We start from the raw sequence: 20,555 nt of genomic DNA, 5'->3' as shown, positions 1-20,555 counted from the left end.
AAAAAAAAAAAAAAAAAAAAAGAACTTTCAGAAGTGTATTATATGCTCCAGAACACCAGGAATATAGTATAAAACTGCTATTTTAAAATACCCCAGAGACCATATGACCAAAAAATGGGAACTACTTTCAGCCTTTCCAGATGGATGGCTTTCTTTCCTGATACAAAGGTTTTAAAGGGAAAAGGATGGCTCCGTCTCCTTCAGTAACCTACAGCTTGTAACTTTCACAGTCTGAACATTCATCCTTATTTCTAACTAGAACATTTCCAGATGCAAATGTAGTATATTTTCTCTGGCTGTGACCCAAAAGACAGTGAAATGGAGTCAGTTGATTTTCCCTGTATGCGAAATCCTCCCTATTCTTTTTTTTTTTTTTTTTTTAATAGAGATAGGGGTCTCACTATGTTGTCCACACTGGACTTGAACTCCTGGGTTTAAGTGATCCTCCTGCCTCAGACTCTGAGTAGCTGGGACTACAGGCATATCCTGTTCTTGAATCATGTCATCCCTCTTTTAGTTACTTCAGATCAGTCACAAAATTGTTCCAACTTTACACCATAGGCATGGCTTTTCCAACGTGGAGGACGTCAGTGCCATAAACCTTACACAGCCAATCCTTGTTATTCGCAGATGCCATATTTGCAAATTCACCTACTCGCTAAAGTTTGTCTCCCCAAAATTAGTACTTGAGGTGTTTTTGCAGTCATTTGTGAGCATACACAGAGCTGTGAAAAATCTGAGTCACCCCACACGCATGTTCTCAGCTCAGGTCAAACAAGGCAACACTCTGTCTTCTTGTTTCAGCTTTCATACTGTAAAGAGTGTCCTTTTCATGATGTCTTTAGTGCCATGTTTTTCTCATTTCTGTGCTTTTTATTGGTGACCTCCAAGCATAGTGCTGAAATGCTGTTTAGCATTCTAGGAGGCTGGGGTGTGCCTCATGGAGGTAATGCGTGTGTCAGATAAGCTTTGTTCACACACAAGTTATAGTCAGTTGGCTGTGAGTTCAATGTTATTGAATCATCAATCAAACAGTTTAATGAATCAATATTAAATAAGGTGTCTTTAAGCAGAAACATACATAAAATCAGGCTCTGTATTGATTGGTTGATGAAAATGTGACCAGAGACTCACAGGACCCTAACTCTGTATGTCCCCTAGGAGCAATGGTTCAGTATTTACTAATACAGTTATCTCAGCAATATTACAAAACGTAACTACCAAGAATAATGAGTATTGACTGTACTTTGTTTTCTCTGTATTCTTAAATATTATAGCTTGAAACAATACTCTATTAAGAATGTGGGCCAACCATGGTGGCTCACGCCTGCAGTTCCAGCACTTTGGGAGGCCAAGGCGGGCAGATCACCTGAGGTCAGAAGTTTGAGACCAGTCTGGCCAACATGGTGAAACCCCATCTCTACTAAAAATACAAAATTAGCCAAGCATGGTGGCGCATGCTTATAATCGCAGCTACTCAGGATGCTGAGGCAGGAGAATCGCTTGAAACCGAGAGGCGGAGACTGTGCCATTGCACTCCAGCCTGGGTGACAAGAGCGAAACTCTGTCTCAAAAACATAAATAAATAAAGTGAGTTTCTTGCAGACAACATATAGTTGAGTCTTGTTTTTATCCACTTTCACAGTCTTTGTCTTTTAATTGGTGTATTTTGATCATTCACATGTAAGTGATTATAAGGTAGTTAGATTACTACCAACGTGTTTGTAACTGATTTTTATTTATTGTATTTGTTCTTGTCCCCTCCCCTTTTTCTGGCTTCTCTGGTTTAACTGAAAGTTTTTTTTTGTTTTTTGTTTTTTTGAGACAGAGTCTCGCTGTGTCGCCCAGGCCAGAGTGCAGTGGCGTGATCTTGGCTCACTGCAAGCTCCGCCTCCTGGGTTCACATCATTCTTCTGCCTCAGCCTCCTCAGTAGCTGGGATAACAGGCACCCGCCACTACGCCTGGCTAATTTTTTTTGTATTTTTTAGTAGAGACGGGGTTTCAATGTGTTAGCCAGGATGGTCTTGATCTCCTGACCTCCTGATCCTCCCGCCTCAGCCTCCCAAAGTGCTGGGATAACAGGCCTGAGCCACCACACCCAGCTGAAAGTTTTATAGTTTATCCTTTTACCTCCTCGTTTTTGTCATCTTGTTTGTTTTTTTGGTTTTTGTTTTTTTTGAGACAGGGTCTGGCTGTGTCACCCTGGCTGGAGTGCAGTGGCATGATCTTGGCTCACTGCAACCTCCGCCTCTTGGGCTCAAGCGATCCTCCTATCTCAGCCTCCTGAGTAGCTGAGACTACAGGTGCATGGCACCATGACCAACTAATGTGTGTGTGTGTGTGTGTGTGTGTGTGTGTGTGTGTGTGTGTTTGNGACTCCCGGGTTTACGCCATTCTCCTGCCTCAGCCTCCTGAGTAGCTGAGACTACAAGCGCCCGCCACCTCGCCCGGCTAGTATTTTGTATTTTTTAGTAGAGACGGTGTTTTACCGTGTTAGCCAGGATGGTCTCGATCTCCTGACCTCGTGATCCGCCCGTCTCGGCCTCCCAAAGTGCTGGGATTACAGGCTTGAGCCACCGCGCCCGGCCGGTTTGTTTTTTTTTTTAAAGACGGGGTTTTGCCATATTGCCCAGGCTGGTCTCAAACTCCTGAGCTCAAGCAATCTGCCCACCTTGGCCTCCCAAAGTGCTGGGATTACAGGTGTGAACCTGCGGCACCCGGCCTTATCTCCTCTCTTGGTATATCAATTATATTTATTTTTTCCAATTCTAGTGGTCATGCTAGAGTTTCCAATATACGTTTTCAACTAAATCCACCCTCAAATAACTCTATACCATTTAGTTTGTAGTATGGGTATTTTATAACAAAGTGTGACCATTTCCTTCCTTCCTTTGCTTATGACATTACTGTCATTCGTTTCACTTATCTGTATGCTATAATTGCCCGGCACATTATTTTTATTATAATTTTAACTAAGATACCCTTTAGATTAAGAGTTTATTTTATCTTCATTTATTTTCTCTCCAGTGCTCTTCCTTTCTTTATGTGGGTCCAAGTTTCTGACCTGTATAATTTTTCTTCTCCCTAAATAACTTCTTTTAACATTTCTTTATGGCAAGTCTGCTGGCAATGAATTTCCTCTATTTTTGTTTGTCTGATTAAGCTGCAGAATAACAATATTAATAATATCATTACCAAAATAATTCCTGAAAACAGTTTAGTCTTTCCATAGGCTTTCTTCTTTCACCTTTCATTTAAAATGGTTTTAAATAGTTGTTCATTGCCCAAACACTATAGGCAATATATTACATACTTTACATCCTCCCTTTAATCATCATGTACTTTGTTGGGCTTTTGTTGTTGTTGTTGTTTTGTTTGTTTGTTTGTTTGTTTTGACAGAGTCTCACTCTGTCGTCCAGGCTGGAGTGCAATGGTGCGATCTTGGCTCACTGCAACCTCTGCGTCCAGGCAATTCTCCTGCCTCAGCCTCCCGAGTAGCTGGTACTACAGGCATGAGCCACCACGCCTGGCTAATTTTTGTATTTTTAGTAGAGACGGGAGTTCGTCATGTTGACCAGGCTGGTCTTGAACTCCTGGCCTTGTGATCCACCCACCTCGGCCACCCAAACTGCTGCAATTACAGGTGTGAGTCATTGCACCCAGCCATCATGTAGTTTTAAATCTACAAATAACGATATACTAACTACTTATTCCCAGTCCTTATGTTAATGTCCTTCTAAACCTTCTGGTTGTCTGAAAGTTATTCTTTAGTATATTCCTCAGGAAGAGCTTCTGGGAACAATATTCCCTGAATTCTAATGTATTAGAAACAGTTTGCCTACATCCCTTATTCTTGAAATGAATAAAAGAAGTCATGTTGTATATAAATCCTTGGTTCACATTTTCTTTCCTTGAGCATCTTAAATATACTGCTCCAATTGCTTCTGGTGTAAAAAAAAAAAAGTCTCTACTAAGAATACAAAAACCAGCCAGGCATGGTGGCACACATCTGTAGTCCCAGCTACTCGGGAGGCTGAGGCAGGAGAATTGCTTGAACCTGGGAGACGGAGTTTGCAGTAAGCCAAGATGGCGCCATTGCACTCCAGCCTGTATTGCCCACTGCACAGCCTGGGTGACACAGTGAGACTGTGTCTCAAAAACAAAATAAAACACTGAATCTATATTTTATTTATTTTAATTAATTTATTATTATTATTATTTTGATTCTCCTGTCTCAGCCTCCTGAGTAGCTGAGATTACCTGTCACCATGCCTGGCTGATTTGTGTATTTTTAGTAGAGACAGGGTTTCACTATGTTGGCCAGGTTGGTCTCGAACTCCTGACCTCAAGTGATCCACCCGCCTTGGCCTCCCAAAGTGCTAGGATTACAGGCGTGAGCCACCACGCCCGGCCGACACTGCCCTAACTCTCAAGGTGCGTCCTTACTTGGATAGTATGACAGTGTGGGAAGCAGCATGGGACAATATAAAAAGGAGACATGCTTCTGGCTTCTGCCACTTACTAGCTGTGTGTCTTTGCACAAGTTTCTTAACCTCGCTGGGCCTCAGTTTCCTTATCTGAAAAATAAGAATGATAGTATTCCCTTCACAGGGCCAAATGGAATACTCAATAAATGGACCCAATCAATAATAGCTACTGCGGCCGGCACGTGACTACACCTGTAATCCCACCACATTTGGGAGGCCCGAGGGTGGTGGATCACAGAAGTCAAGAGATGAGACATCCTGGTCCCAACATGTGAAACCTCCATCTCTACTAAAATACAAAAATTAGCTGGCCCATGGTGTGCATGCCTGAAGTTCCCACTACTCCGGGAGGCTGAGGCAGGAGAATCACTTTGAACCCCAAGGGGCAGAAGGTTTGCGGGTGAGCCCCAAAGAATCACACCAACTGCACTCCAGCTGGCCGACAGAAGTGAGACTCTGTCCTGAAAAAAATAAAAAAAAAGAATATACAACAACACAACACACACACACACACAGACACACACACACACACACACACACACACACACACAGACACACACAGACACACAGACACACAGACACACACACAGACACACACACAGACACACACACACAGACACACACACACAGACACACACACACACACAGACACACACACACACACACAGACACACACAATTATTATTACCTGGTCATTTCCTTTTTGTTTCACAGGAAATTTGCGAGAATCCCCGATTTATCATTGATGGAGCCAACAGAACTGACATCTGTCAAGGAGATCTAGGTAGGAAAGTGCCTCAGGTCAGATCCTGCCAGATGATCAAGGGGTGATTACAAGGTGTGATCCCTTTCCAGGAGGTAAAGGGACAATCTGTTCTTGCTTCTAGTAACTTTTTGGAAGATTTTTTATAACAGTTGCTTTATGGTCGCTTATCTACATGCTGGCGATTGCTTCGTTTCCTCCTCCACGCCTCTTTTGCACTCTGCCATGCGTCACAGGGGGTATCTGCATCCTGTGGCCTCCTCTCCAGCATCTCAAGGACACTTACATACCCCACTCAGCATGACAAAAGCCCTGCTTTTCACTGTACCCGTCTGTCTTGGAAGACAGCTCTGTGACTGTGCACCAAGCATGCCCCTTGGGCATGGAGACTCTAGATACACACAAAGGCATCGCCAAGGAAGGCGCTTGTAACTGGAGCCCTTGTTTGAATTGCCCCAGCACAGCTCCGTATTAAAGGAGTCTTTCAACAAAGGTGGCATCCGCCATGTAGATGAGCATCTAATTTTCTCTTTGGTTAGCTTGGCTGCTCCATCTTATCTTCCTCTCTCTCGACCTCTTGTTCAGAAAGTATTGTCTTTGGTGTGGACTATAAGCAAGCTCTGTGAAGTAAAATTGGAGAGAACATCAACAGAAACAATTTAAATTTGAGGAAAAGGGGCACCCAAGACCACATGAAAGGAATTTGTCTTATTTCGTTCCAGAAAGGGAGGCTGAGAAGAAATCAGATGAATATCTGGGTTCCTGTACCTGGGGGAAGGCTTCCTGCAGAGCCCTGGACATAATAATCTGGGACCTTCAAACCAATACACTCTTTCCAAGGAAAGACTGGCTGCTTCCAAGGAGGGTAGGGGAGGGTGGCTGCAGGCAGCTCTCGTCTCCCCTGCACACTCTCAGTTGCATTTCACTTAACCCATCCTCCTTAGAAGGCAGCTCTATGACCAGGTACACCCCCTATTACACACACATGCGCGCGCGCGCACACACACACACACAGAGAGAGAGCAAAGCCTTACGTCCAACTACATATAGTACTCTGTCAGAAAAGAACTCTAGAAATAAGAAAATGTCCCGATCTCATTCCGTTGCCAGCAATGTCTCACTGCCCCCTATAGACCGGTTCCAGGGCAGCTGCCTACCTGGCCTTCCTTCCAGTACAAATCATCTTGGTGGATGGTTCTCTGATGCTCAGTCTTCACTGAGGTCAGAAGAGGAATTGGACTCACATTGCAAAGGCACGGGGCAGGGTGGATTTCCTACAGGTGTTAGGAAGAACAGCCCGGTTATGATCACCTACTGCTCTGTCTCCATTGAGGCCTAAAAAGGAAGTGAGTTTATACTGCAGTTGGAGGAACTGCCTGCAGCCTTGAGGAAAATGTCTAGTCACAGGGAGTAAGTTACCTGTTGATCATATTGTCAAGGAATTCCTGTCCAATTTTCCTTCCCTGGGTTGACGCCTCTGTAAGGTCAGATCTGGAAGTAGGACAGTGGGCACCAAGGGAGTTCCTGTTCAGGGAAGTGGATTGGCTGGCTGGGATTGGGGCTTTTTCTTCCCAGGAGGAGCAGGACTGCTCACGATCTGTGCCCTGTGTCTGCCTGCAGGGGACTGCTGGTTTCTCGCGGCCATTGCCTGCCTGACCCTGAACCAGAGACTTCTTTTCCGAGTCATACCCCATGATCAAAGTTTCATCGAAAACTACGCAGGGATCTTCCACTTCCAGGTGAGGTAATGAGAGTGTAGTTAAGAGGGTCAGCTGCAGGCCACCCACCGCTGGTCTCCTGGCCTTGACTTCCCAGAAGCTGGAGGAAACTTTCCACCCATCTACCCCCAGCAGCAACAGTGGGCATGGACCCCCTTAAGGCTTCAAGCCTGGGAGGAAGCAGTTGCTTATCTCTGGATCCCTAATCCCTCCCCCACCACCTTCCACTATGTCCCAGAAAGGCAGGAAGACATCCTGTTTACTGTGTGTCTATTTTTGTCTTTGCAGCTGTCTGGCTGCTGTTATTGCCTGCAGCCCTTCTCAAGTGGGTCCCTAAGATATTAGCACTGGGACACCACAGGACCCTTCAGGTTGTACAGGAACCCCTGTCCAGGGCTCCTGTGTACTTCTTCCTCTCTAAGGCATGGCGGTACCAAGGCTATCACTCCTCTCTTCCAAGCCCTGGAAGAAGAGTCTGCTTAACCTCAGGCTTCTTGTTTGCCCTAGAACTGAGTCTGATGGTTCTAGAATCCATCCAGTTACTGGAAGTTTTCTGAGTCCCAGTCATCTTGGCATAGAGCTAGTGCTAGAGCAGAACCAAACTGAGTTCTACCTGTGAGGGTCTCGTAGGTTCTGGGATGCTGGGGAGTCAGCCTATCTCCAGCTTCAAAGGCTCCCTCATGTCCCAGGATGACCCACATAACCAGTTCTTGCTCTGCTGATCTTGCACCTCAGCACGGAAGGCCTCAGAAAAGGTCTATCCCCAGGCTCAGACTCCCCCTCCTGCTGCCTTGGGAACATGGCACATTTAAAGGGTCTTAGATCTAAAGGGCCTTAAACGCAAATATCAGATAGATTTCTGTTCTCTTTTCAATGAGGGAGAAAGTGCCATTGAAAAGGAGACTAAACTGCATTTGGCCCTTTCCAGTTCAAACTGATTCATTCAAAAAAGAGCAACATCCAAACTTGAAATGATTGGACAATGCTCCTGCTACAGCTAGAATAGATTCTGGGTCACTTTGTTCCTCCATTTCAATCCTTGTTCTTCAGTTTGGCATCAAGAAATACCTAAATCAAGGCCGGGCGCGGTGGCTCAAGCCTGTAATCCCAGCACTTTGGGAGGCCGAGGCAAGCAGATCATGAGGTCAGGAGATCGAGACCATCCTGGCTAACGCGGTGAAACCCCGTCTCTACTAAAAACATACAAAAAATTAGCCGGGCATAGTGGCGGGCGCCTGTAGTCCCAGCTACTCGGGAGGCTGAAGCTGGAGAATGGCGGGAACCCAGGAGACGGAGCTTGCAGTGAGCCAAGATTGCGCCACTGCACTCCAGCCTGGGGGACAGAGCGAGACTCCGTCAAAAACAAACAAAAAACCTAAATCAGTACAGTGCCTTCACTGCATAGTTCCCAACCCTGGCCACATTGAATCAGCTGAGGGCACCTGAGAGTACTGACACCCAGGCCCTGCCCCAGACCTGCTGAGCAGGAGAATGAAAATCTTACATCCTAAGACACTCAGGGAGCACCCACTATACCCATTACAGGGCTGGACTCTGTGGAAGACATAAAGTGTATGTAACTCACTTCCAGCCCTCGAAAAGCACACAGTCCAGTTAGAGACAGATTCACACACCCCAAACCAGAATAGGATGAACAGGCACCCAGATGCAGAGTTTAGGAAATGATGCTGCTTTGGGATCCAAGAACCCCCTGAGGAATGTGGAGGAAGGACACATTTCCTAACAGTAATTTGAATATGTGACTCTGTGCTCGACGCTTCTATGCAGTTCTGGCGCTATGGAGAGTGGGTGGATGTAGTTATTGATGACTGCCTGCCAACGTACAACAATCAACTGGTTTTCACCAAGTCCAACCACCGCAATGAGTTCTGGAGCGCTCTGCTGGAGAAGGCTTATGCTAAGTAAGCAACGCTTTAGAATGTGAGATGGGACTAGAGGTGAGAAAGTGGGTGGGTTGCAAAATCCACTAGAGGTGAGAAAGTGGGTTGCAAAATCCAGCCAAGGCCTCACTCACAGGAAGAGGCATGTGCCTCTATACACGCATATGTGTGGGCATTGGTGTCCAACTGTGACCCAAAGTTAGGGATCAGTTCCAGGCAACAACAGCTCTAATTAAAAACATTAAATTTTAAGAGTAGAAATGAAGATTTGCATAGAAGACCTTTAGCTTTAGCTTACCAAGGCGAGTTCTTTCGTTGTACCTCCATGGTGGCATTGCAAGTCTTGGATCAGAGCATTGTATCTCTGGAGCTCAGATCCCAGGGTCTTGCTTGGTTCAACCTCACATGCTTATAGCAGATTTATAAAACCATGTTGTCTCTCAACTTAAAAGCTCACCCCAGATGCTAATAATGGATTTTTAAAATTTTTTTGAAACAAGGTCTCACTCTGTAACGCAGGCTGGAGTGCAGTGGTGCAGTCACGGCTCACTGCAGCATTGACCTCCTGGGTTCAAGGTGCTCCTCCCACCTCAGCCTCCCAAGTAGCTGGGACTACATGCGGGCATCACCATGCCCAGTTAATTTTTGTAGAGACAGGGTTTTGCCATGTTGCCCAGACTGGTCTCGAACTCTTGAGCTCATGCAATCCACCAGCCTCGGCCTCCCGAAGTGCTGGGATTGCCGGTGTGAGCCACCACACTGGCAGCTGCTAATGACTTCAATGCAGCCCTTCCTCAAGGTTCAGGATGTAGTGAAAATAGCCCTCAGGAAGTGGGAATAGCTGGGTTTCAATCCCAGTGCCTCTGGCTCTCTGTGGTCTTGGGTGGATCACTTAGCCTCTTGAGCTCAGTTTCTTCATTTACGAAGAAAGGGAATCATTGTTTCCACCCATTAGCTCACAGGGTTCACGTGGGATTGGTGAAAGAACATCACGGCATCCAAGAGGTAAAGTTCCGGTGGCACCGGGCCTTGTTCCTGGAACTCTGTGACCCCAAATTGGTCTCCATCCTCTTTCTAAGGCTCCATGGTTCCTACGAAGCTCTGAAAGGTGGGAACACCACAGAGGCCATGGAGGACTTCACAGGAGGGGTGACAGAGTTTTTTGAGATCAAGGACGCTCCTAGCGACATGTACAAGATCATGAAGAAAGCCATCGAGAGAGGCTCCCTCATGGGCTGCTCCATTGATGTAAGTCTGGGGTATGGGGCACAGGGCAGGGAGCTCCAAGTGTCAGGAAGCCTTTTACCCAATGAGGGGCAGCATAGAGCTTTTGTGTGGGACAGAGTGCATGTTTTGTTTGAGGAAGCAGGAACTGGCTGTCAACTTTGAGGACTGGGAATTTCTCAAGGGAGAACAGTTCTTGGGGATTTTCAATAAAGACACTGGTCAGAGACATTTCAAGCCCTGGAATGTCAGTGGAAATCAGTCCAGAGGCCTGTGTCAGTGGAGGCCTCCCTTGCTGACGCTCCTCAGTCTCATCATGCTCCCATTCAGCTGGCCACATACTTGGCTGTGGACCTGAGCCCACCATTTCCCTAAGAAAGCCTCCCAGTCACTGCACTTTCACCACATCCCCTACTTGGGACGTGGGCTTTGTGTTGTTACCTGGGAGAAGCTAAACCCGCAGCCCCTTTCAGTGCAAAGAAATGCTGTGAACTGAGACAGGAGTCAAGGGTAGGGAGATGGCCACCCGTGGCCAGGCCTCCTTCAGGGGACATGTCTTCCCTGAGGGGCTCAGTATATTGCTATGATAGTCTTAGTGGTTTCCATCGGGGAGGATGGGGTCTAAGCTGAATTCCTGCCCCTTTCTCTCCATAACACGCCCGGTGGAGCTTGGAAGATCAGTTAGCACACAACAGCGTGGATGAACTTTTTTTTCCTGTATCATTTTTCTCCATCTTTCCTCCATTCGTGCTCTGTTGATCTCTCCTCTCTCCCTTTGTCTATCCCATCTCTTCTTCCTCTCTCCTTCCCTTTCCACCCTTCTGTATTTGTTCTCTCCCTCTCCTGGGTTGTTCCCTGCTCTCTCTATCGGGCCTCAGGATGGCACGAACATGACCTATGGAACCTCTCCTTCTGGTCTGAACATGGGAGAGCTGATTGCACGGATGGTGAGGAATATGGATAACTCGCTGTTCCGGGACTCAGATCTCGACCCCAGAGGCTCAGTTGAAAGACCGACCCGGGTGTGTATGCCTCCGATTATCAGGACTGACCATCCCTCCAACCCACATGACGCCGCCCTGCCAGTGTCAGACTCCCCTCAGCAGCCAGGGCCTTACCCACACACCCCCACCTGGCACCTCCCAAGGGTCTGGGTTGAAATAACTTGCTCAGCCAAGGCTCCTGAAAAACGTGCAAGAACCAGGATTTTGGAGGGAATCTCTGCTGGAGTTTCTGCATATTCCATGGACCAGGCAGTTCCTCTTATAACGAACTATCAGACAGAAATAGCAGAGAGACTTAATTTATTTTAAAATATTTTTCCTCTTCTAATGTATTCGTTTATTCATTCAGCACTTATTTTTGAGCTCCTACTATGCTCCAGGCACTCCTCTAGCAAAACAAATTCTCTCCTCTTTTTCAGTATTTGTGGAAAAAGCAAGGTCTCCCTCTTGTAGAGTTTATATTCTAGTACTTTCATAAGTTATACCTGCTCACTGGAGAATACTGAGCCATACAGAAAAACAGAAGAAAATTTCACTTCTATTTTTCCCCATGTAAAGATAACCACTCTTAACACCTAGTGTATGTTCTTCCAGGATGTTTCTATGCACACACTGAATCTATATTTTTATTTTTAAAATGTTTGCATATTGTATGTACCTCTTTGCAGCCTACTTTTTTCAGTTAGTTTGATTTTTTTTTTTTTTTTTTTGGAGACCAAGTCTCGCTGTATTGCCTAGGCTGGATCGCAGTGGTGCCATCTCGGCTCACTGCAACCTCTGCCGCCCAAGTTAAAGTAATTCTCCTGCCTCAGCCTCCCGACATAGCTGGGATTACAGGTGCGCACCACCACACCTGGCTAATTTTTGTATTTTTAGTAGAGACGGGGTTTCACCATGTTGGCTGGAATGGTCTCGAACTCCTGACCTCAAGTGATCCACCTGCCTCAGCCTCCCAAAATGCTGGGATTACAGGCGTGAACCACTGCGCCCAGCCTAGTTTGATATTCTTAATGTGCCCAAAGTATTCTCCTGTAACATTTTTTAATAGCTACACAATATTCAAACACGCAGATATGTTATAATTTATTTACCCGATACCCTATTATTGGAAAGTGGAGTTTTTTTTCTTTGTTTTGTTTTGCTACTATTCTAAAATGCTATAATGAACATTCCAATAGATACATCTTTGTATACATCCATGGTGACTTCCATAGGACAGATTCCCAGCAGTAGAATTGCTGGGTTGAATGATATGCTTAGGTAATGACAGAAGACTCATTTCAAGCAGCTTCCCAGGTCTACAACTAAGGATTAATGAGTCTCCCACCCCCTCCCAGTCCATTCGGCATGATCTGGATCATGAGGACTGAGATCTGGAAGAGACTGAGATCTGGGAGAGGCCGAGATGCCAAAAGCCCTGGATCCACCCATACTATCCCTCACCCCGAAAAAGGCTCTAGGAATTCTGCAGCCTAGCAAGGGTCTGGGAAGCTCATTTTAAAGCTGTTACGTTAGTCGGCACACGGAAGCCATAGAGAGCCTATCCAGGGCTCATGGGACTTTAGTGGTCCTACCCTTCTGCCAAGGATCCCCCATGGCTGCAGCTTGGAAATTTCTGCAAATGGAAGAGCTACCCCTTAGGCACGGTCATATCTGAGCAGGGATCTCCTCAGGCCTTCTCAGAATTCTCTCCCTGGGCACCGGGACTCTTGATTTCTTGAATATTATGTTCTAGGTGGGTGTGGAGGAGGTGAGGGGATGTAAAGAAAAAGGCTAGACTTGGCCAGGCGTGGTGGCTCATGCCTGTAATCCCAGCACTTTGGGAGGCTGAGGCGGGTGGATCACCTGAGGTCAGGAGTTTGAGACCAGCCTGGCTAACATGGTGAAACCCTGTTTCTACTAAAAATACAAAAAATTAGCTGGGCATGGTGGCACATGCCTGTAATCCCAGCTACTCGGGAGACTGAGGCAGGAAAATCGCTTGAACCCAGGAGGCGGAGGTTGCAGTGAGCCGAGGTCGCACCACTGCTCTCCAGCCTGGGCGACAGAGCGAGACTCTGTCTTGAAAAAACAAAAAGAAAAAGAAAAAAAAGAAAAAGCTAGACTTATGTGTCATCTAACCCCTTTTGTCAACCCCTTTCTCTTCCAGGAATAGTCAACCCTGGATGGCCTCAGGGGAAGGGGGATCCTGAAGCCCAGGGCAGCCTCCAACTCTACCCCTTCCTCCTTTGAAGGATACTAAGGGATCCAGAAAGGAGGGTCAGGGACGCTGTTACCCACCCCACATCCCAGCATCCACATTGCTCTCTGATGCTCAGGACAGAGCCTTCTCAGGGAGACCAGCTTGTCTGGAGCTGTGTCTCTTGACACTGTTAAAGAGCCAGTGAAGGTCTGTTCGTGGTCATGAGGCACACTTTCAGCGAGCAGAGTGGCCTGTGTCTTCACAGAGCCCGGAAAATGAACTAGTATGAACTTTGCCTCCGAGCGGCAGAACTTCTGTTTCCCTGCCCCTAATGGGCTCTCTGGTTACGGCTTTACAGACAATCGTTCCAGTTCAGTATGAAACAAGAATGGCCTGCGGGCTGGTCAGAGGTCACGCCTACTCTGTCACGGGGCTGGATGAGGTGAGCCTGGTGGGGCTTGGTGGGGCAAGGGAACCCTCCTGGGTTAACCTCCTGAAGTCAGGACTTAGCTGTTGGGGCCCCTTCCCTGTCTGCAGAGCTTGCCTCTGATCAGGACATTCAGTTCAAGGTCCAAGCCACGCAGAGGGGCCTGTGAAACTGGTAAAGGTGGATCCTGCCACAGTTGGTGCATCGTGTGTTTATCTTTGCTTTTCGAGCTAAAGATGGCAGTTTTTCCAACATTTCCAATGAACACATTGAAATATCACTTAACTTTGCTTTTACAAAGTTGGTTTCATGTGTTCTTGAGCTTCCTGTTCTCTCATGTTCAGAAAGCTACATTTGTCTCTGGGTAGCCACGGGGACTGGTTCCAGAAGCCCCAATGTTAACAAAATCTGCAGATGCTCAAGTTTCTTCTATAAAATGGAGTAGTATTTGCATGTAACCTATGCACATCCTCCTGTATACTTTAAATCATCTCTGGATTACTTATGATACTGAACACAACGGAAATGCTATGTAAATAGTTGTTACACTGCACTGGGGTTTTTTTGGTATTATTTTCTATTGTTTTTTCTTTGTTTTTTTGAATATTTTTGGTCCACGATTGGTTATATGCCAAAGCCATGGATACGAGAGGCTGACTGTTCTGTTTTGCTCCTTCTGGGACTTCTGGGCTTTCCTGGGCCATGTCTGAGACAGGAACATTGTAAGGCCTGTTGCACACAGTTGGGCAGGTTGTGCCCTGTACAGAAGGATGGGCTGAGAGGGGCAGTTGCCTGCATCAGCCCATTGCAGCAGACCAGAGGAAGTCTGCTTGTTTGTAGTTCCTCGGTCAGCAGGGGCCTTTTGTCTGTCTGTCTGTCTGTCTGTCTGTCTCTCTCTCTCTCTTTCTCTCTTTTTCTCTTCTCTTTTCTTTCCTCTTTTCTTTCTTTCCTTTGAGATGGAGTCTCACTCTGTCACCCAGGCTGGAGTGCAGTGGCGTAATCTTGGCTCACTGCAATGTCCGCCTTCTGGATTCAAGCAATTCTCCTGCTTCAGCCTCCTGAGTAGCTGGGATTACAGGCGCGTGCCACCATGCCCAGCTAATTTTGTATTTTAGTAGAGACGGGGGTTTCTCCATGTTGGTCAGGCTAGTCTCGAACTCCTGACCTTGTGATCTGCCTGCCACGGCCTCCCAAAGTGCTGGGATTACAGGCGTGAGCCACCACGCCTGGCCAGCAGAGGCCTTTTTTCTAATTTATATGAAGACACCTAATGTGCTAGCAGGGCCTTACTGTTTATGCCCCGCCTCCTCCCCGGAAGCTCATAACGGCAGGATGTTCCTGAGAAAATTGCCTCTTAGAAGATAGAGAGGAGATGGCCAAGCCCTAAATCAGGCAGACTCAGGAGGAAAGGTCTGACCGTTCCATTCCCCAGCACACTTCTGATTAGTCTCCTTGGCCAGAGTCAGGCAGAACACCCTCCCGTAAGGGATTTGCCCCCCAGCCCCGTCCCAGCCCTCAGGGCAAGACAGAAGAGTCCCTTTCCAGACAGGCTGCAGAGCATGAGAGCTCTTTCTCTGTGCTTAAGGTCCTGTTCAAAGGTGAGAAAGTGAAGCTGGTGCGGCTGCGGAATCCCTGGGGCCAGGTGGAGTGGAACGGCTCTTGGAGTGATGGGTAGGTGAGGGGACCCCACGGGATTGGCAGTGGGGGACAACAGGGCCCCGGACAAGGCTGTGTTGGGAACTGAGCCATGAGAGTATTGAAGATGCTTGGTATAAGATCACCCTCAAAACCAATGATCCACAGAGAAGAGGGGCACAAGTGTTGGCTCCAGGGAAGGGCCAGGAGCGGAAGCGGGGTGCTGGGGACCCAGAGAGGTTACTGACAGCCATTGGCTGGAAAGGAAGGATTCCAGAAAGCGTGGGGAAGGTCCAGGCAGGAAAAGAGTATGAATGCAGGGGTCTGGGCTAGACAAGTGACTTTCCTTCTTGGAGTCTTGTGTTGGTTTACCTGTAAAATGAGAACAGTATTATTAGCACTTACCGTGTGGGCTGATATGAGGAGTAAATGGGACTATTTTTGGAAAGTGCTGAGCCATTGCCAAGATTTTCTTACCCGTGCTATCCCTGTACGAAGGCACGAGAGCCCTTTGAATTTTACTGCTTATCACTGAAAGGAATAGACTGGGGGCAACAAAAGTAACAAACATGGGAAGTTATTATGAAGGCTTCAGCACATTTGCAAAACTTCCATAGTCCCACTGGTTCCTGATGACCTCTACTGAACGGGAGGCGATTCACTACTGAATGAGCCCATGAGCTCCTGTTATTTCGAGAGGGGGATGGCAGGACTCAGTAGAGGAGAAGGACCACACCCGGGCAGCCTGGGCCCCTGGCTTCTGTGCTTATGTATCGCTGGGTACCTCTTAGCCCAGCATGTAATTACTGGTTTGTTCAGTCACTCGTTTAGCAAATGTTTCTTAGGCACCTACTACATAGGAGGCACAGGTCAAGGCACTGGGAATAGTCTGTGAACCCAGAGCCTCCCTTGATTCACTGTGATTAGAGGCTGATCCTCGTGTCCTGACTGCCTCCTGCAGACATTCACATGCCTTCCCTCACTTATCCACGCTACAAATCCTTACTTCCTCAGTGCTGACTTCTGCCAGGCCCTAGGCTACCTTCTGGGGATGTAGAAATGAACGCAGACTCATGGGCCCTGTGCCTGTGGGTTTAAGGTCCGGGGAAGGACAGGCAAGCACACACCAATAATTGAGATCAGTGCCACAGTAAGGATCACAAAGAGGGGGCCTCTGCACCTAGTTTGGGTAGGGGGGAAGCGTAGAGAAAGGTTACCTGAAGGGAGCAACTCTCTGCTCTGGGAAGGCCCTCAGTGACTCCTCAGTTGTCTACTTCACTGGCCCAAGTCACCTGCAGGGACCCTTGCTGTGTTCTCCAGCCTCAGAGCTTGGTGTGCGGCCCCGCCCTACTTACCATGACACTGCCATCACAGGGGCTGGAGACAAGTGGACCCAACGCTGTTCACTCAAGGAGATACCCTCTACTGCATCCCTCCTCCTGGTCTCAGGAATCTCCATGTCCCCTGCAGGGCTCTCACTGACTCCAAGCACCTCCTCAACCCTTTACCTTTCCAGGGAGCACCCAGTTTAGTTGAATTCTCCTCAGTGAGCCTGAAACATATGTGCACTTTATTGGCCCCATCGTGAGGAGAGAGAGAGAGTGTGAAAACTGCCCAGTCTTTAGAAACACAATGCTGGGCTGTTTCCCGGCACAGGAAAGGAGATGTTTACGGGCTTGGCCTTTTTCTCTTAGTAACTCAGAATTTCTTATTATATGACAGGCACTCCACTAACAGCTTTGCGTGCATTATTTCATCTGCCCAGCCCAGCCCTGTGAACAGCTGACATAATCATTTTCCTTTTGCAGTTGAGGAAGCAGAGTCTGACAGAGGTTAAGTGACCTGCCCAAGGTTGCATAGCTAGCACTATTATTAAATGGAACTCCCAGTTTGTCTATGTCCAGAACCCAATTCTTCCTTTTTTTTTTTTTTTTTTTTTTTTTGAGACGGAGTCTTGCTCTGCTGCCCAGGCTGGAGTGCAGTGGTGCGATCTCAGCTCACTGCAACCTCTGCCTCCTGGGTTCAAGCGATTCTTCTGCCTCAGCCTCCTGAGTACCTGGGACTATAGGCGCGCACCACCACACTCAGCTAATTTTTGTATTTTTAATAGAGATGGGGTTTTACCATACTGGCCAGGCTGGTCTCGAACTCCTGACCTCATGATCCACCCACTGCAGCCTCCCAAAGTGCTGTGATTACAGGTGTGAGCCATTGCGACCGGCCCAGAACCCAATTCTTAACCTTTAAAGTATGATGAGGAGAAGGGTCAAGCCCTCACCAGCCCATTTAAGGAGTTTACGCTCAGTCTTGATGTGAGAAGTCACTGCTGTTGGGTTTCACACTGAAGGTAACAGATGAGGTCAACATTTTGGTGGTTCANTTTTTGAGACGGAGTCTTGCTCTGCTGCCCAGGCTGGAGTGCAGTGGTGCGATCTCAGCTCACTGCAACCTCTGCCTCCTGGGTTCAAGCGATTCTTCTGCCTCAGCCTCCTGAGTACCTGGGACTATAGGCGCGCACCACCACACTCAGCTAATTTTGTATTTTAATAGAGATGGGGTTTTACCATACTGGCCAGGCTGGTCTCGAACTCCTGACCTCATGATCCACCCACTGCAGCCTCCCAAAGTGCTGTGATTACAGGTGTGAGCCATTGCGACCGGCCCAGAACCCAATTCTTAACCTTTAAAGTATGATGAGGAGAAGGGTCAAGCCCTCACCAGCCCATTTAAGGAGTTTACGCTCAGTCTTGATGTGAGAAGTCACTGCTGTTGGGTTTCACACTGAAGGTAACAGATGAGGTCAACATTTTGGTGGTTCACAGTGGCTGCAACTCTTTGTATTTCTCCTGTCCCAACCTACATCAGGCCTTCCCTTCTTCCTCCTTCCTTAATTCCTCCATTTTCCCACCAGTTGGAAGGACTGGAACTTTGTGGACAAAGATGAGATGGCCCGTCTGCAGCACCAGGTCACTGAGGATGGAGAGTTCTGGTGAGTCCAGAACCCAGGAAGACCCAGAAGGGTAAGGGATGGGGAAGAGAGGGGAACTCTCAGACGTCAATCCCCAGCTGAGGTTATCAGATTCCAGCCCTTGAGAGATGTGGGCTGTGTTCTCCTCCAGCCCAAGGCCCAGCAAAATGAGGTTCTGAGAGGAGCCTTCCAGGCCACAGGGACAACTGAGCCCAGGACCAGACCAACATGACATGGCTCTTGCCTCCCCTGTGCCCCTCCGCCACATACTGTATTCCAGCCACATGCACCTTGGCCTTAGCACAGTTCTTTTCTGAGCCTAGGAAGCTCCACTTACCCTGATCTTCCAACGTCAACCTCACCATCTCAGGTTGCTTCTACTCAGGCTTCAAGTCTCAGCTTAAAGAGAATTTTCAAGTCTCAGCTTAAGGAGAGCCCCCAAAGTTCCCCCAGGACTGGGATTAATTTATGATGCTCATCACCCTTAAAATTGTTTGCTTGTCTGTTCTTTCCCAAACAATCTCTCTTTTCCGTGCACCTGGCACGGAATGAGCTCACCCATCAAGATGCATGAGTTGGAGTCATTGTTTTTTAAGATTTCTACACCTTATTGTTCATAAGTTATACGTCAGTGTTTTAAAAAGGAAAAGTATGTAAATGAAGAATGAGTGGATAGAAACAAAAAATGAAAATGGGTTTTATGGGTTTCTAATTTTTATAGCCATGTTATTTGTATTCCAATTACAACCGATAAGAGATGCAGAAAGCGTTTAGGTGTATTTATTAAGAGAGTTGTGTTAGAGTTGGAAATCACATTCCTCATACAGTATGACAGCAAAGCCTCATGACAGTTTGAGTATTTTAGTTTCCTTTTCTTCAGATTCCTTCATATTTTTCAGCTTGAAGAGGTATATGTAGAATATAAGTTTGGACATAAACCAACAGGCAAATTTGTAGCAGAGCTTTTCTCATTACTAGGAAATTTGAGTTTTCCAAATCAATGATTATAATAAAGCTTAAGCAGTAGCTAAGAGCAGTCACTTAGAAAACGAGATGCAAGCCGGGTATGGTGGCATATGCCATAGTCCCAGCTACTTGGGACGCTGAGGTGGGAGGATCGCTTGAGCCGAGGAGTTCAAGTATAGCCGGAATAACATCATGAGACCCCATATCTAAAAAATAAAAACAAAAAAAATAAAGAAAATGAGAAACATGGCTTGTGGCCAATATGTTACGAAAAAAGAAAACAACATTGTTCTCTTTTTCTTAGTTCCTTTTGGGAAAATAAGAATTTTTCTATCAACATATTTAGTGTCTGACACTGTGGCAGACATTAAGTATGTTGTCTTACACTTGGGAAGGCCAAGGTGGGTGGATCACTTGAGGTCAGGAGTTCGAGACCAACCTGGCCAACATAGTGAAACCCCATCTCTACTAAAAATACAAAATTTAGCCGGGCATGATGGGCGTGGGCCTGTAATTCTAGCTACTCGGAAGGCTGAGGCAGGAGAATCACTGGAACCCGGGAGCCAGAGGTTGCAGTGAGCCCAGATTACACCACTGCACTCCAGCCTGGATGACAGAGTGAGACTCTGTCTCCGAAAAAAAAAAAAATTGTCTTAGTATAATGTCAAGGGAAAGGTTTTTTGTGTTTTTATTACTTTATTTTTTAATTTATTTGAAAACTGCAATAGAGATGGGCCTCGCTATATTGCTCAGGCTGGTCTCAAACTCATGGGCTCAAGTGACCCTCCTACCTTGGCCTCCCAAAATGCTGGGATGTGGGCCTGGGTAACATATGGGACCCCAACTTTACAGAAAGATTTAAAATTAGGCAGGTGTGGTGGTGTGTGCCTGTAGTCCCAGCTATTTGAGAGGCTGAAGCAGGGGGTCACTTGAGCCCAGGAGGTTGAGGCTGCAGTGAACTATGATTGTACCACTGCAGTCCATCCTGGGCAACAGAGCAAGATCCTGTCTTAAAAAAAAAGTGCTGGGATTACAGATGTAAGCCACCACACCTGGCCTTCTATTTTTTATGGATATATCATAGCTATATATATATTTGGGGGTACATATGTACCCATATTTTGGGGGTACATATGATATTTGATACACATATACAATGTGTAATGATCAAATTAGGGTAATTGGGATACCATCATCTCAAATATGTATCTTTTCTTTGTTTTGGGAACATTACAGTTCTTTTCCTCTAGCTATTTTGAAAGATACTATAGGCTGGGCA

General features: G+C 46.9%; 1 protein-coding gene across 4 annotated transcripts in view; it reads left to right on the top strand.

The window, feature by feature from the left end:
- Positions 1-20,555, top strand: part of CAPN3 (calpain 3) — a 44,650-nt gene that overhangs the window by 9,686 nt on the left and 14,409 nt on the right. For 3 of the 4 annotated variants that reach the window (XM_017860920.1, XM_017860838.1, XM_017860993.1), the window contains exons 2-9: positions 5,203-5,272; positions 6,872-6,990; positions 8,758-8,891; positions 9,950-10,118; positions 10,973-11,116; positions 13,639-13,722; positions 15,293-15,378; positions 18,254-18,331. In XM_017860920.1, the coding sequence (XP_017716409.1) occupies positions 5,203-5,272; positions 6,872-6,990; positions 8,758-8,891; positions 9,950-10,118; positions 10,973-11,116; positions 13,639-13,722; positions 15,293-15,378; positions 18,254-18,331 (884 nt within the window). The remainder of the gene's footprint in view (positions 1-5,202; positions 5,273-6,871; positions 6,991-8,757; positions 8,892-9,949; positions 10,119-10,972; positions 11,117-13,638; positions 13,723-15,292; positions 15,379-18,253; positions 18,332-20,555) is intronic. The other variant, XM_017861071.1, reaches the window with a different exon arrangement.

The sequence above is a fragment of the Rhinopithecus bieti genome, unplaced genomic scaffold, assembly GCF_001698545.2.
Source record: "Rhinopithecus bieti isolate Rb0 unplaced genomic scaffold, ASM169854v2 scaffold_495, whole genome shotgun sequence".
Lineage (NCBI taxonomy): Eukaryota > Metazoa > Chordata > Mammalia > Primates > Cercopithecidae > Rhinopithecus > Rhinopithecus bieti.
Note: the sequence above shows the minus strand (reverse complement) of the source record. Positions and strands in the feature narration are given on the sequence as shown.